Genomic DNA, 16,108 nt, shown 5'->3' on the forward strand with positions numbered 1-16,108 from the left:
GGAAAGCTACTGGAGGTAGCATTCCCTAAACAATCCGCAAGAGGAATTTCAGAAGATGTTCGCCTTCAAGAATGCGATGTACCAATAAGCAAATCTCCAGTATCTTCTAAAAAAAAATTATCTATCACCAACTGGCGCCTTTACCGACCGGTCATTATGCAGAATGAGCTGATGAAAAAACTTAATTTTGACAAGATTAAGTTTGAAGATGTGAAGGAACAACATGATTAAGAATTTAAGGAGATGTTGAAACAATTGAAGGATCAATTTGATACCCAATTTGAAAATGTGTTTTTGTAGTTATCATTTTTCAATTTTTTATGCGTTGAATAATGCCATTTAAAATTATAAATTATTGTGACGTTTCGAGTTATGATGGTATTAAACAATTTAGAAGAGAAAGATAAAAAAATATAATTTTTTTTATCTATACTGATTATAAAATCAATTTTTTGCACCGATAAAATCAAACATTTTAAATTGTGTAGATTAAAACAAACCGTTTTAACTATGAGAACAAAAATGATAATTAAGCAAAAGAATTAAAAACTAAAATAAAACTTATTATATTCACGTGAATAAAAAAACTTATTTATTCTGAAGAGTGAAAAGAAGCAGGGTTATGAAGAAATTTTGGAAAACAAATGAACAAAAATTCTCTCTGAATTTATTAGATCTGAAATAGTTGCTACCGGAAATCGGAAACTGCATTAATCCAAATCGCTGCAATTAATTTAACCGTTTTCCAACCTTTCTCCTCAGATCGGAACAGATCAGATCCACAGCGTCTCGTTTCGCGGATCCACCGCCATGGATTTCATGAAGGTCTTCGATCAAACCGTTCGAGAAATGTGAGCGAGCTTCTCGATCCTTCCTTCATCCTTTTTGCATTGAGATTTTCGTTTTTTTAATGAGAAAATCAAAATCTATTTCAATATTCTATTCGAAAATGTTAGTGCGCCCTGTTCTTACGATTACGATGTTTGTTTATGCGAAAACAGAAAGAGAGAGGTGAATCTGAAGGTGCTTAAGGTTCCGGAAATCGAACAGAAGGTAACACTCTGACTGTTGTTATTTTTGTTTTCTTTGTGTGGAGTTCATTGAAAATGTTACAATTCGTGCTATTTCGATTTGAAACTCCGTTGTTAGAGAATGATTGTGGCATTGAAATCATTGCTATAGATGTTGGGAGGGTGTTTTCATGGTGCTTAAGTCAAGAATCTCTTCGCCATTATTGATGCTTGCAAGCTCATGAGTTCCTAGCCACTCGCAAAGGGAAAACTAGACTTAATATAGATTCTGCTACATACAACACTACCTATTATAAATATTTATAATTATACTCTAAAATTGGATTTTCCTAAATAAATCAATTTACTTGATAATTTTGTATTCAATCCCTCTAATTAAGACATCGTAATCTCTCACATTAATTTTTTTTTAATGTTAAATCTTTATTTATTATATATATAAATAAAAAAAATTGTGTTAAGAAAAACTCAAGGATTAAAAACACTGATTGATAATCGGTGTGATGAGTTGAATATTATGCCTCATTCTAAATAATAAACTTTAAACAATATTTTTTTAAAATAAAAAATAAAGATTATAAAAAAAGTTATGTTTAAAATTTTATCACGTAATTTTTAATATTTTAATATAAAACGTATTTATATTAGTATTGTTAGTTTATTTTTATAAATTTGATTTTTCTAATACTAATAAAACCTTAATGTTCAAATTAAATATGTGTTTCTAATGGACATAAACAAATATGTGTGTGTTTTGTGTCAGCATTGTTGTGGTTAGTGGATGGTTTTTGAAGCGTCAAATAAGGAAAGGACAATTTTTTTTTCTTATGAAATTAGTAGTCCGTAATATTTGTAAAAATGACAAATCCAAAATGAAACACGACAATGTATGCATATTACATTCTGGAAATGATAGTCTCTAACGTGTACCATAAAAGGAAAATCCATAACCATTTTAGAATACTCTTTCCATAACACATTTATGAATTTTGGATTTACCATTTTAGAAGTCAAAAAAATGTGTTTTGGAAAAAAAAAATTGTCTTCCGGATTTCCTATTCTGAAATACATTTTGCTTACCGAACACCTCCTATTTAGAGTCACCCAAAACTGTCAAGGGTAGTTTGGGTATTTCGAAATATTTTGGGATGCAGAAAGAAAAGTATAGGGGTGTAAGAAGAAACACTCGTGGAACGAAGAGAATAGAATATTGGGATCAAGTTGAAGCCCAAGGCTACAACAATGGCCCATTAAGAAGCCCGTTTAGCTGTTATTTGGGTTTTGCGCCCATTCGAATATCTGCATGCAGGAACATGACAATAAATTAAAGGCGTATACTTGATGTAAGTAAAAAATATAACTAAAGATCAAAATCAAACAAATTGCTATTTTTATACATTGACTAGTTTTAAATTGATATTTTAACACATTTTAGAAGTTACTATCCACGCTATTTTAAAAATCTTGCTGATTTGGGTTTGATTATTTTTAAAGAAATACTCATTCTTCTAATTTTGGTATAAACTAGAAAATCATTATTTCTTAAAATAAATCGAACCAAACAGCAAATACGCACTAAAAAAAGTTAGTGTATTGTACGTTTGATCTAGGGAAATAAGGGAAAGAAAAACAATACATGTTTCTTAAGTTATTTAACAAAAAATTAAATTGGTTTAAAAAAATAAAAATGAAAAACATGCATATAAAGAAACACAAATATCAGTGACAAGAAAGAGATACATGAAAAACCAAGGTTAATTAAATTATTTTATAATGAAAAACTTATTTTTCTTCTTTAATTTTTGGACTTTTTTCTTCTATAAACACCACATTAAGCCCTCCATCCTCCTATTTTATAAAATAAATGAAACAATGGAAAGATAAAAAAAAAATATTTTCCATCCCTCCTAATTATTTACATGCTACTTGAAATTTGTGTAGATGATAAGAGAAAGTTTAAAGGCATTTGAATAAAACCAAATATACTTATTTATTCAATCTAAAAACCATTGACAAAAATGAATCCCTAGCACTTAATAAAAGCAATTAATTTTGATTTTAAATAGCTCAATGAATCAATATTTGAATTCACAGGGTAATCTATACATGGTGGCCAATTTGAGTACAAAAGGCCAAACCATTCAAAGTGTACTAAAAATGGAAAAATGAAGTACCTTTCTTTTTTGTGATACATGACTTTGAAAAAGGATTGTTGCATAGAAACATGCCAAACACATAACTTTTAGTACACAACTATTCCGACATTTTCCTTGTTGGTTCCCTCGGATACAACATGGTTTCAAAACCATAGAACAATAGAAGACAACATGCTATGAGCTACTTGCAAAATCACCATTATTTTCTTTTTCTTCCTTCCCCTTTTCATTCTCTTTTCAGAAATTGATGAACTTTAAAAGTTAGATTGAATTGTAATTCTAATTTCTATATGTAATTTTTATCAGAAGTTAGAGGGAACAAATGCGAGTCAAATTGATTAGTTTGTTGTCCATGGCATGTTAGAAACGCATGCATTTCATTAGGGTTTTTTTTTTTATCACCATTTGGAGAAAAGAAAAGAAAAAAGAAGAAAGAAAAGTCTCTTTGAAGCTGATATCATTATTATATGAGGAAAATAAATGAGAACATATAATTTCTTTTTCTCTTTTTTTTTTACAGAAACCTCTGAAATTGTACATTTATTGAATGCTTAAATTAACAGGTGTTCATTTTTAAAATGGTTAATAATTAAAAGAAACGATTATTTGTTTACCTGGGATCACATATAAAAAAAAATCAATCAATGCATCAGTACTACATATATCTGATTTTCTATTTATAATATTATCATATAAGCGTATCTAAATTTATTTAAATAATTTATAAATATATGTATTCACACACTTACATTATAAATTTGTAAACATAAATATAAATATATATAAACATTTAAATTATATAAGTACACTTATTGACAACAGTTATATATTTTAAATTTACAAGTAAAATTATTCTAACATCGTTTATTTGAATTTTAATATTAAACATAAATATAGATAAATAAATAAATAAATGTCTATGTTCCCGTTATTATTAGAAAACAATTTTTTGTAAACTTAAGTTTTGTAATTATTATAAATAAATCAAAGAAACCAAACTATCTCCTACGATACGTTTTTGTCATGGTCAATTATATGTTGCTATCAATAGGTGTTTTTCAACCAAAATTCTTATTAAAGAATGACACATTCATTATATGTGAATATTCTCCTTACACTATTTGTTATTATATATTAAAAGTAACATAATATGGAGCCCTTATAGTTAAATGAAGATATCAACACAAAGCATTCACACATTTATCTACACAAACAGGTAATTACCAATATATATATATATATATATATATATATATATGTGACATTCTTTTCTAGAAAAGAAAATTTGTAAAAAATAAAACACTTACAATGATGATCAATTACTCGCATTGGTTAAGTCAATTCACACAAAGTATAATAATTTTACATAATAATGATGATAATGTAATTTTTTTTATTTATAATGTAGTATAAATTTATATTATTAATATAATATTATTTATTTGGATTTTAATATTAAACATAAATATATATAAATTAAAAAATAAGAAATACGGATACACATTTTTTTTAATTAATTTAGTTAATCATATAATTTATTTTTATCTTTTAAAAATAACCTAAATATATGATCTCTATACCGTATTTAGATATTACCAAATTATTCTCTATCATAATAATAATAATAATAATATCTCATATATTATAATTTAATTTATTTTTATTGTCTAATTTAATCACTAATTGAAAACATGTACACGTATCAAAATTAACAAATTAAGAAGACGTGTTAGAGGTGAGAAAATTTGATTATATAGAAAATTTGATTATAAAAGGTGGGTGGAACAGAATAATCCGGTTGAAACGTAATGATCATACGTATATAATACATATGTTTCATATTAGGTTGTACTCTTCTACCCTTATCAGGAGTCAATGACAAATTAAAGAGTTTGACCAATGCTTTAATTCTGACATAATTGATACCTAAGTTTAAAAACTAATATCAATAACATATTTAAATATATTTTTAGTCTCTTTAAATTAGTGAGTTTTAATTTCAGTTTTTTATTTTTCTTTTTTTCATCGTATAAAATTTAAAATAATTATTTATACAAAATATATGAATTTTGATTTTAGTTTGCATAAAATATTTTCTTTAATTTGTATTTTTTAAAATTTAAAATAATTTTTTTACAGTTTCTAATATTTTTTTAATATATAGTAACAACATTTATTGTATGAATCTTGAAGCAACAAAATTCAGCATTAAATTACAACGATGATATATATATATATATATATATATATATATATATTAGAGATTAATTAGTGTTCTATTATATTAGAGATTAAAAAACATAGTGATTTATAATTTTATGATGGTAGTATAAATAAATTTCCTGACGTCAATTTTTCTTAGTATCACCTACAACTATTTTCAAATGTATTGAGGAAGAAAAGATAGAGAAGAGCAAATCCATAAAAGGTAACAAACAAGCATATATGTCCCATCACATCTAATAAATTAGCTCACAACAAATGATCCCAAACCCAAGAGTCAAAAATTCGTATCCAAACCCTCCCATCATAGCCTTTTGCTTCACCATCTGCTCTATTGGATTAACTATTGATTGATTGGATTGGATGATCCCATCATTGTTAATTTTGCCATCTATAAATCATAATCAAAATGGCATAAACATCAAAATGGATGTAGTAATGAATGATAGTAGGAGAAAAAAACAAGCTCCCGTCACGCAAATGAACAAAGTGATCATGGTATATTAGACACCTCATATTCTGCCAAAAAATATAATTAAACATTCCACAAGCTTACAAGATCATCAAGACAAAGCAAATCCCCGTTACTCCCAAATTAGGACAAGCATTTCTCTTTATCATCACAGTTATCATAGTTAAGATTGCACTAAACACCACTCAACTGAAAATGCAGTCACATACAATTCAATGTCAATTTCTTATCAATCAATGTGGGTTGGTTGACGATGCATTCATCTAGGTTTGAGGAGGCAACTTCATGAAGAAAATGTGGGTCCGTTCCAGTTTCTAAAGAGTTGGCAATAATTGGGTTTTGCAATGGTGGTGCAGTGTCCATCTTTTTGGCTTCAAAATATGGAAATTTATTTTCGAAAAAATGTACATCACGAGAGACAAAGAAAATTTCTGTTTCCAAATCAAATAATTTCCATCCTTTTTGGCCATATGGATACCCGACAAACACACATTTTCGGCTACGACTATCAAATTTATCCCGCTGTCTATTTTGATTATGAGCATAACATAATGAACCAAATACTCGTAAGTGCGCGTAGCTGGGTACACATCCATGGATCACTTCATAAGGGGTTTTTCCTTTTAGAATGGAGGATGGTGTGAGATTGATTAAGTAGCCTGCAGTCAAAACGCATTCCCCCAAAATTTAATGGGAAGATTGCCTTGAAACCGTAATGACCGAGCAACATTCAAAATATGCCGATGCTTGCGTTCGACGCGTCCATTTTGTTGCGGGGTCCCGACACAGGAAGTTTAGTGAATGATACCTTGTTGCATGAAATAGTGTTTTAGACACATGAATTCGGTTCCATTGTCAGAGCGAACCATTTTAACACATTTGTTGTATTGCCTCTCAACGAGTGTGAAATTTTTTTTCAAAGTCACTGATACCTCTGTTTTTTCTTTTAACAAATAGATCCAAACTGCCCGTGAACAATCATCCACAATTGTCAAAAAATATGAAGCACCACAGGATAAAGGAGTTTTATAAGGACCCCATAAGTCACAATGAATTAAATCAAAAATATTCAAAGCTTGATGCGCACTTAAGAAAAACTTATCTCTCGTTTGTTTCGATTTTTCACAAACTTCACAAACTGTATTCAACTCATCACGAGTACATTTCCCACTTATATCAGGAAGCATTTGCACAATCTGAAATGACGGATGTCCTAATCTTTGGTGCCAAAGTGCTAGTTGATTTTCCATCTTGACATGACATGCTTGAGTCTTCCTTACCCCCACGATACCAATAAAGCCCATCTTTCCGTTCACCTGCTCCAATCAGCGTCCTCGAAGTGCGGTCTTGTATAATACACAATTTATCAGTGAACACAATTTTCTTCATCCGTCAATTGAGGTACTGAAAGTAAATTGCATTTTAATTTGGGAACATAAAGGACATTTTTCAATTCAAGTCCTTCTTCAAGAGTCACTGTTCCCTATTCGCAAGCTAGAACACGTTCACCATCGGGTAACCCTACGGGGCACCTTTGTATAGTTTCCTTTTCACTCAAATTTTCCAGTGACCCGGTCATATGGTTTGATGCCCCACTGTCAATAATCCACAAATCCCAAATGCTCTTACCAGTCATTTTCTCTGATTCATTTGATTTTTGTTTGCTGATCATATCAACCAGTACCTTCCATTGTTCATTGGTCAGACCTGCCATCTCAAGTTTCTTGTCGTCATTGTTGGCTTGACTGTTGCTTCCACTAGCGTGTGCCACATTTGCACGTGTCGGGTTACCTTTGTTTCGCATCCTTTGGCGTCCCCTGCCGTTCCATTTGCCTTCACTTTTTGGTCTGTCACCCCACCATTCGGGATATCCGATCAATTGGAAGCATCCCTTCATGTCATGACCATTTTTACCGCAATGACTGCACGTCATTAATTTTTCTACCATATCTCCACGCCCTTTTTCTTTGTAGTTGGCCTGCATCGCGAGACCCACGACCAACCCCCTTTCTTCCGTTGATTTGGCCATCATTCTCAGTCTTTCTTCTTGTACCAACATAGCATATACGCGGTTCAGAGACGGCAATGGATCTGAGGCCAGAATGTTTGATCTTACTGTCCCGTAGCTTGCGTCATCCAACCCCATAAGGAGTTGATGAACCTTCTCCTCCTCCCTTCGTTTTTTCAACTGAGCACCAATCCCACACTTGCATCCACCACACGTACAAGAAATTTTGTCACTGTTAGCAAGCTCATCCCAAAGGACCTTCAATTTTCCAAAGTAAGTTGCCACCACCATTCCCTCCTGCTTGCATCTTGACAAGTCCGACCTTAGTTGTTGAATTCTAGGTCCATTCACGACCAATAATCTTTCTTTAATGTCTTCCCACAAGTTATGTGCAGTCTCAGCATATGCTACTGTGGATCGTAAGCTTGGTTCAATGGTGTTTAGAATCCAAGATACAATCATGGACTGCACGGTCCACCAATCTTCAAGGTTGGGTGCCTCATCCTCTGGTTGGATATGCGTTCCATCAATGAAGCCCCATTTTCTCCGGGCACGAAGCGAGATCTTTACTGCTCTTGCCCATTCGTCGTAATTTTCTCCGCGCAATTGGACTTGCGTGATTATGTTTTCGGGATTGTCACTCGCGTTGAGATCATATGACGAGTAGGTCTTCTTAGCACCTCCTCCTTCGTGCTGCTTTGTTGGCATTATTCCTTTCTGGTGCATCTGCCATGGTTGTGTACCGTTGCCTTTGCTTTGTGTTTGTCGAGTATCAGAGTTTTGTGCTCTGATACTCTCTGTTTTATTCAATCTGTCCTTCATCTATAGCAATGATACATATATATAACCATAGCATTAGAACCGTAAAGAACCGTACAGATTCTTTTTCTCCCATAACATCTGTAATTAAGACTAATTATAGACCCATTAATAGTGATTATATTCCTATAATTAAGTCTAATTATAGACTCATTAATAGTGATTATATTCCTGTAATTAAGTCTAATAATGATTTTGTCCGGTAATAGGAAAAAATTTTCTCAAACCCAATGAGGTTAGTTATTAAAATTAATTAGTATTTATTGTCTGGTTATTAATGTGTTGGTTTTTTTTTTATTTGTAGACGTTCGGAAAGATACTGGAGGTTTTAGCCCCTAAACCGATGATCAATCCACAAAAGGAATTTCAGAAGATGTTGACCTTGATGAATACAATATACCAGCAAGCAAATCTCCAGTATCAACTTGAAAAAAATATGGACTAATATAAAATTATGGACTGATATATTTCCTGTACTTGCATACTGGCTATGCCACTCTTGAATGGGTGGAAATCTTAGGTTTATTGTTTCTTTCGGATGTTTATGTGCTTCTCCTTTTTTTTATTCTCCTTTAGGACTAAAAAATTTTTATCTATTACCAAATGGCGCCTTTACCGGTCATTATGCAGAATGAGCTGATGAAAGAACTTAATTTTGACAAGATTAAGTTTGAAGATTTGAAGAAGCAACATGATTACGAATTTAGGAAGGTCTTGAAACTATTGAAGGATCAATTTGATACCCAATTTTAAGTGTATTTCATTCCAGGTTTAATATTGTATGTGTTTTTGGTACGATTTAATATATATTACGTTGCCGTTTGAATTTTATTTTTTATAATTTTAATGTATTTAGCGATTAAAATTATAATTTATTTATTTTAAGTCAGAGACACGTACAAAATGCAAATGATCTTTTAACTATGAGAACAAGAATGATAATTAAGCAAAAGAATTAAAAACTAAAATAAAACTTATTATATTCACGTAAATAAAAAAACTTATTTATTCTGAAGAGTGAAAAGAAGCAGGGTTATGAAGAAATTTTGGAAAACAAATGAACAAAAATTCTCTCTGAATTTATTAGATCTGAAATAGTTGCTACCGGAAATCGGAAACTGCATTAATCCAAATCGCTGCAATTAATTTAACCGTTTTCCAACCTTTCTCTTCAGATCGGAAAAGATCAGATCCACAGCGTCTCGTTTCGCGGATCCACCACCATGGATTTCATGAAGGTCTTCGATCAAACCGTTCGAGAAATGTGAGCGAGCTTCTCGATCCTTCCTTCATCCTTTTTGCATTGAGATTTTCGTTTTTTTAATAAGAAAAATTTCTTGATCATAAAACCGCTAATGTATGCACTAATTTTGTTCAGAGTAAGGACAATGCTCTGACTACTTTTGTTAAACCTCTTATTGAAAAATATGTTGCTGCTACGTGTGCTGATTTTAGTGATAATGATGATGCTCATGCTGATGCTTTTGGAATTTCTACTGTGAAAACTGCTTTATTACAGCAGCTGCTACATCCAGCTTCTGTCAAACAAATTGATGATACTCACAGTGAAGCTGCTGTCATATATGTTCGTGAAACACATGCTGATTTTGGTGCTACCCTGATATGAACCTGCTATATTTCATGGAAAACATGCTCAATACATATGTTTATTAAGACTAAGAGAGTTGTTGATCATGAGATCAATATGTTTCAATACTCATTTCCACCTTTTGTTTTTAGTATAGTTTTCATATTTTTTTCTATTCGATGAAGGGTGTACGAAAGTAGGGTTTGGTACTTTTTCAATTAAGAGTAAAATTGTCTTTTCAAAATAAGCATAGGGGTGTAGGAAGAAAAACCCTGGTATTAAAAGCACATTTATTAATGGGCTTTGGGGGCTATGATCTAGAATAAAACAAGGTAATTGCTTCCTCCACCCAACAAATTTAAGGCTGTTTCTTCCCGCACCTAACAAATGTCTTCCTCCAGCTCATCATTTTCAAAGAAGATTGTTTTACCTCTTTTAAAATGATTTTCAGATTCTTCTTTCCAGAATATTTTCAGAACATATTTTTTATAACACGTTTTATTAATTTTGAATTTACCAATTTGAAAATAAAAAAAATATGTTTTGGAATAGATATTTTAGAATGATTTTTTGTATTTTTAATTTCTTATTTCGGAAATATCTCTGTTTACGAAATTTCTATTCTAAAAACATTTTTTGTTGATAAAATCCCTATTCCAGAATCAGTTAAAACTCTGAAAGGATAATTTTGATATTTCAAAAATATAGGGGTGCGGAAAGAAATATGGAAGAATAAAGAAAGAAACTCCCCAAATTTAAACCTACACTCTAAAATTGATATTCTACAATATATTTTTCGATTTAGACTTCTGAAACACTTTTTCAGATTTCAGAATTCTTTTTTCATATTTCTGAACTTTGTTTTCCTATTCGCAAAACATTCTCTACTATTTAGTATGATGACGAATAATCAAATTATCACTATATTTTTTTCTTTTTTTACTTCTTTTCAAGTGCAGAAAAACTATAAAGAAGTTGTGGTTTTTCTATCAATTGGGGTCCTCCCTTCACCACCTCCATGTGGATGTTTTCTTGTTTACCCCAATATTTCCCTCTTGTCCAATTGTTGCCAAACAGTTTTTGGATATCAAGTAAACCTTCTTATAAGGTAATTTTAATGTGGCTGATTTCTATAATCCGATTGAAACGTAATGATCATACGTCTGTAATACATTGTATGTTCCATATTAGGTTGTACTCTTCTACCCTTTATCCGGAGTCGATGACAAATTAAAGAGTTTGACCAATGCTTTAATTCTGACATAATTGATACCTAAGTTTAAAAACTAATATCAATAACATATTTAAATATATTTTTAGTCTCTAAATTAGTGAGTTTCGATTTCAGTTTTTTATTTTTCTTTTTTTTATCGTATAAAATTTAAAATCATTATTTATAAATCTTACAAAATATATCAATTTTGATTTTAGTTTGTATAAAATATTTTCTTTAATTTGTATTTTTTTAAAATTTTAAATAACTTTTTACAGTTTCTAATACTTTTTTAATATATAGTAACAACATTTATTGTATGAATCTTGAAGCAACAAAATTCAGCATTAAATTACAACGATGATATATATATATATATTTTGTGATGATTATTTAACTTTTCACTTAAGACATTAATTAGTGTTCTATTATATTAGAGATTAAAAAACATAGTGATTTATAATTTTATGATGGTAGTATAAATAAATTTCTTGACGTCAATTTTTCTTAGTATCACCTACAACTATTTTTAAATGTCTCATTATTTAGTTTTTAATTTTTTTTTTATCTTAGGATCTATTCATATTGATGTAAAGGAAAATCTTATGAAACTATAATATATTATCTCCCTTAAAAAAGTCTTACTCTTTATTTAGGTATTTTATAGACAAATTTCTATAAAGAGAGTAATATTCAATAGTTTTTATTGAAAGGAAGGTTCTGTGGAGGTCTTGAGGAAGAAAAGATAGCGAAGAGCAAATCCATACAAGCTAACAAACAAGCATATATATATCCCATCACATCCTAACAATTAGATCTCTACAAATGATTCCAAACCAAAGAGTAAAAAATCCGAGTGCAAAATAAAATCCTTGGTTCCCCATCTGCTCTATTGGATTAACTATTGATTGATTGGATGATCCCATCATTGTTAATTTTGCCACCTATAAATCATAATCAAAATGGCATAACACATCAAAAATGGATGTAGTAATGAATGAACAAAGTGATCATGGTATATTAGACACCTCGTATTCTACCAAAAAATATAATTAAACATTCCACAAGCTTACAAGATCATCAAGACAAAGCAAATCCCCGTTACTCCCAAATTAGGACAAGCATTTCTCTTTATCATCACAGTTATCATAGTTAAGATTGCACTAAACACCACTCAACTGAAAATGCAGTCACATACAATTCAATGTCAATTTCTTATATGCAAGACTAAGACTCTTAGGGATTAAATTTATAATAAGACCATTAATGCAAAAAAAAAAATACAGTGAAGAGCCAAAACAGTGATAAATAAGATGAAATATACCTCTTCTGGACGAAGGATAACATGGTTTCCAAAAAACACAACGTTTCTGGAGTGATCCAAGAGTTTTGCAAGCTCTGCACCTTTATCGGAATTCTCACACGTCTCGATGCAGATCCGCAAGAATTCAGAGTATTCAATCATAATTGCAGTAACATTTCTCAATTTCGTCATCACCTCCTTCATTAATACGGCCCTTCGAATCTTCTCCTCATGAGCGAAATTGAACGCCTCTGGGAGCTCCTGAGAATGATACATCATTCGTCGGAGAAAGTCTTCGGAACTCTCATGCGGCACAACAGGAGGCGACATGGCTTTAGAAGCGCCTTCTAACGACATCTTTGTCTTGAAATCGGTAAGAAAACGTTTGGAGATCTAAAGTTCCAGGGAGAAACTTTGTTCAATAGATGAAAGTTCATAGAAGAAAGTTCATAGAAGAAAGTTAGTTTTTCTAAATGTCGTGAAAGTAGAGATTTCGTGAAAATTTTTACATATAAGAATTTCCTGGAAATTTATATATATATATATAAAGGAAAAAACTTTTTTTTTAGTTAATTTGGTTAATCATATAATTTATTTTTATCTTTTAAAAATAACCTAAATATCTTATCCCTATACAATATTTAGATATTACGAAATTATTCTCTATCATAATAATAATAATAATAATAATAATAATAATAATAATATCTCATATATTATAATTTAATTTATTTTTATTGCCTAATTTAATCACTAATTGAAAACATGTACACGTATCAAAATTAACAAATTAAGAATACGTGTTAGAGGTGAGAAAATTTGATTATATAGAAAAAATCTAATATAAATCCATGTTCATTTCATTCTGCGGAAGTAGATAACTTTCTCACGCTCCTTAAAACGAACATCTTTTATAATCAGCCCATTATGCAAAAAAAAAAATACAGTGAAGAGCCAAAACAGTGTTAAATAAGATGAAAGATACCTGTTCTGGATGGAGGAGAACAGAGTTTCCCAAAACCACGACGTTTCCGGAGTGATCCAAGAGTTTTGCCATCTCTGCTACATCTTTATCGGAACTCTCATACGTCTCCCTGCAGATCCGCAACAATTCAGAATATTGAATCGTACTTGCAGCAACATTCCTCAATTTCGTCATCACCTCCTCCATTAATCCGGCCGTATCAATATTGTTCAGAAAACGGAGAATTTCTCTGTTAAGAGGAGGCGACATGGCTTTAGAAACGATGGTGAACGACATCTTTGTCTTGAAATTGTTAAGAAAACGATTGGAGAATTTGGAACATGGAGAAAGTCTCTTCAATAGATTAAATTTAAAAAAAAAAGTTAGTTTTTCTAATAGTAGTGAAAGTGGAGATTTGGTGGAAATTTATATATATATATATATATATATAAATAAGATGAAAGTTCACAAAAGAAAGTTAATTTTTCTAAAAATCGCGAAAAGTGGAGGATTTTGTGGAAATTAATAAAAGAAAGTTAGTTTTTCCATTGAATGTGGAGGATTTCCTGGAGATTTATATATATATAAAAAGGAAAAAACTTATTTTTTTTATAATTAATATTGTTAATCATATAATTTATTTTTATCTTTTAATTATAAGCTAAATATCTGATCCTATATAGTATTTAGATATTACCAAATTAATCTCTATAATAATAATAATATCTCATATTTAATTTATTTTTATTGCCTAATTTAATCACTAATTAAAAACATATACACGTATCAAAATTAACAAATTAAGAAGACGTGTACAGAGGAATTTGATTATATAGAAAAACTCTAATATAATTGATGTTTATTTCATTATACGGAAGTAGGATTTGGTATTTTTAAATTAAGAGTAAAGTTGTCTTTTCACCCTAACCATGGGGGTGTAGGAAGAAAATTTCTGGTATTGAAAGCACATTTTTTAATGAGCTTCGGGGCTATGATCCAGAATAAAAAAAGGTAATTGCTTCCTACACCCAACAAATTTAAACCTATACTCTATCAGTAACGTGAACTGATAAAAATATCATTTTTTAATTTTTAAATTGAAATGAGAGTACATGTAAAAATGTATTCTAAGTTTGATATTTTAGAATCAATTTTTGGATTTTGGTTTCTGAAATACTTTTTTAGAATCCAGAATTCTTTTTCATGTTTTTGGATTTCTTTTTATATTTGAATTCTGGAATGAAAAGTTTGAAATTAACTGGGTGTGTATGTTTAAAAATATTGTGCAGGAAGCAATTGCCATAAAAAATCAGAAAAAAAAATAAAAAATCTGGATAATTCTACGCTAAGGTATGCTTAGGAATTTTTTTTGATTGATTTCAAAGTTGAATAAGATGGACTTGAATTAAGGCCCTGTTTGGATCAAGGTGGGAATTTGTGAGGAGGAGAGGGAGTGAATTTGTGAGGATTAGAGAGGATGTGTGAGGATGTGTGAGGTTGTTTGGATTGAGGGATGATAGGATGAATTTGTGAGGATAGTTTATTGTAAATTTCCAAATTTATCCTTGTTATTAAAAAATATTTAAATAATGAATTATGATTTTTTTAAAGTTTGAATTAATTAAATATTTTTAATATATAATATTCATAATTATTTATATTTTTTAATAAAAAAATTAAAAAATATAATGAAAATATTTTTGTGTTAAATTGAAATAAATTTATTAAATACATTAAAACTTATGAAAATAATATTTATTATTATATTCATTTGTTACTTTATATAACTATATATATTGATCGTTTAGACTGTCTAGTGTATTCTATATAGACCGTTTAGCGTGTTGCGCTTATATTGTAGAGTGTAAGGATGCTAAGACCATCTAGTCTTAGGTTTGCTTAAACTATTTAGTGTGTTCTGCTTAAACCTTTTAGAGTGTTTGTTTGAAATTTATGTTCGTTTTTTTTTTGCACTTAAGGTGCTCTTGATTTTTTTATATATAGGATTAGAGTGTTTCCTTGGTGCATTAGTTTTATCTGGTACTCTATTTTTCATATATTAAATTTTCTGTTTAGATTTTTTAAGCATAAGTTTGTATGAGATGTGATGTTTGTGATATGAGTTTTCTTTTGTAACTCTGATTTTTGTGGTGTTTCAAATATGAAATACTAGTCTTGCTAGAGAGTCTAATTAGATAATCGGTTAGACGATTGTCCATTAGATGATCTAATAGTTGCATTTAGTCTTTTTGATTCACAAATTCATCTGCATTCTACGTGTTGTTTTAAAATCATAATTGTACTTTCAATTTGCTTCTATATTCACGCATT

The 16,108-nt window shown here is 30.0% G+C and overlaps 1 protein-coding gene and 1 long non-coding RNA gene across 2 annotated transcripts; one reads left to right on the forward strand and one right to left on the reverse strand.

The window, feature by feature from the left end:
* The first annotated feature begins 614 nt into the window (after positions 1–614).
* Positions 615–1,397, forward strand: LOC137816584 (uncharacterized). The gene is made up of 3 exons (XR_011081828.1): positions 615–851; positions 1,002–1,053; positions 1,183–1,397. It is a non-coding gene; the product is annotated as an uncharacterized lncRNA (long non-coding RNA).
* Positions 1,398–12,188: 10,791 nt separating this feature from the next.
* Positions 12,189–14,137, reverse strand: LOC137816581 (calcium uniporter protein 2, mitochondrial-like). Its single transcript, XM_068619779.1, has 3 exons — positions 13,799–14,137; positions 12,835–13,206; positions 12,189–12,454 (listed from the first exon to the last, which is right to left on the reverse strand). The coding sequence occupies exons 1-3, from the start codon at positions 14,072–14,074 to the stop codon at positions 12,308–12,310; spliced, it is 795 nt and encodes a 264-aa protein (XP_068475880.1). The 5' UTR covers positions 14,075–14,137; the 3' UTR covers positions 12,189–12,307.
* Positions 14,138–16,108: the final 1,971 nt, after the last annotated feature.

Source organism: Phaseolus vulgaris, chromosome 1 (assembly GCF_000499845.2).
Source record: "Phaseolus vulgaris cultivar G19833 chromosome 1, P. vulgaris v2.0, whole genome shotgun sequence".
Lineage (NCBI taxonomy): Eukaryota > Viridiplantae > Streptophyta > Magnoliopsida > Fabales > Fabaceae > Phaseolus > Phaseolus vulgaris.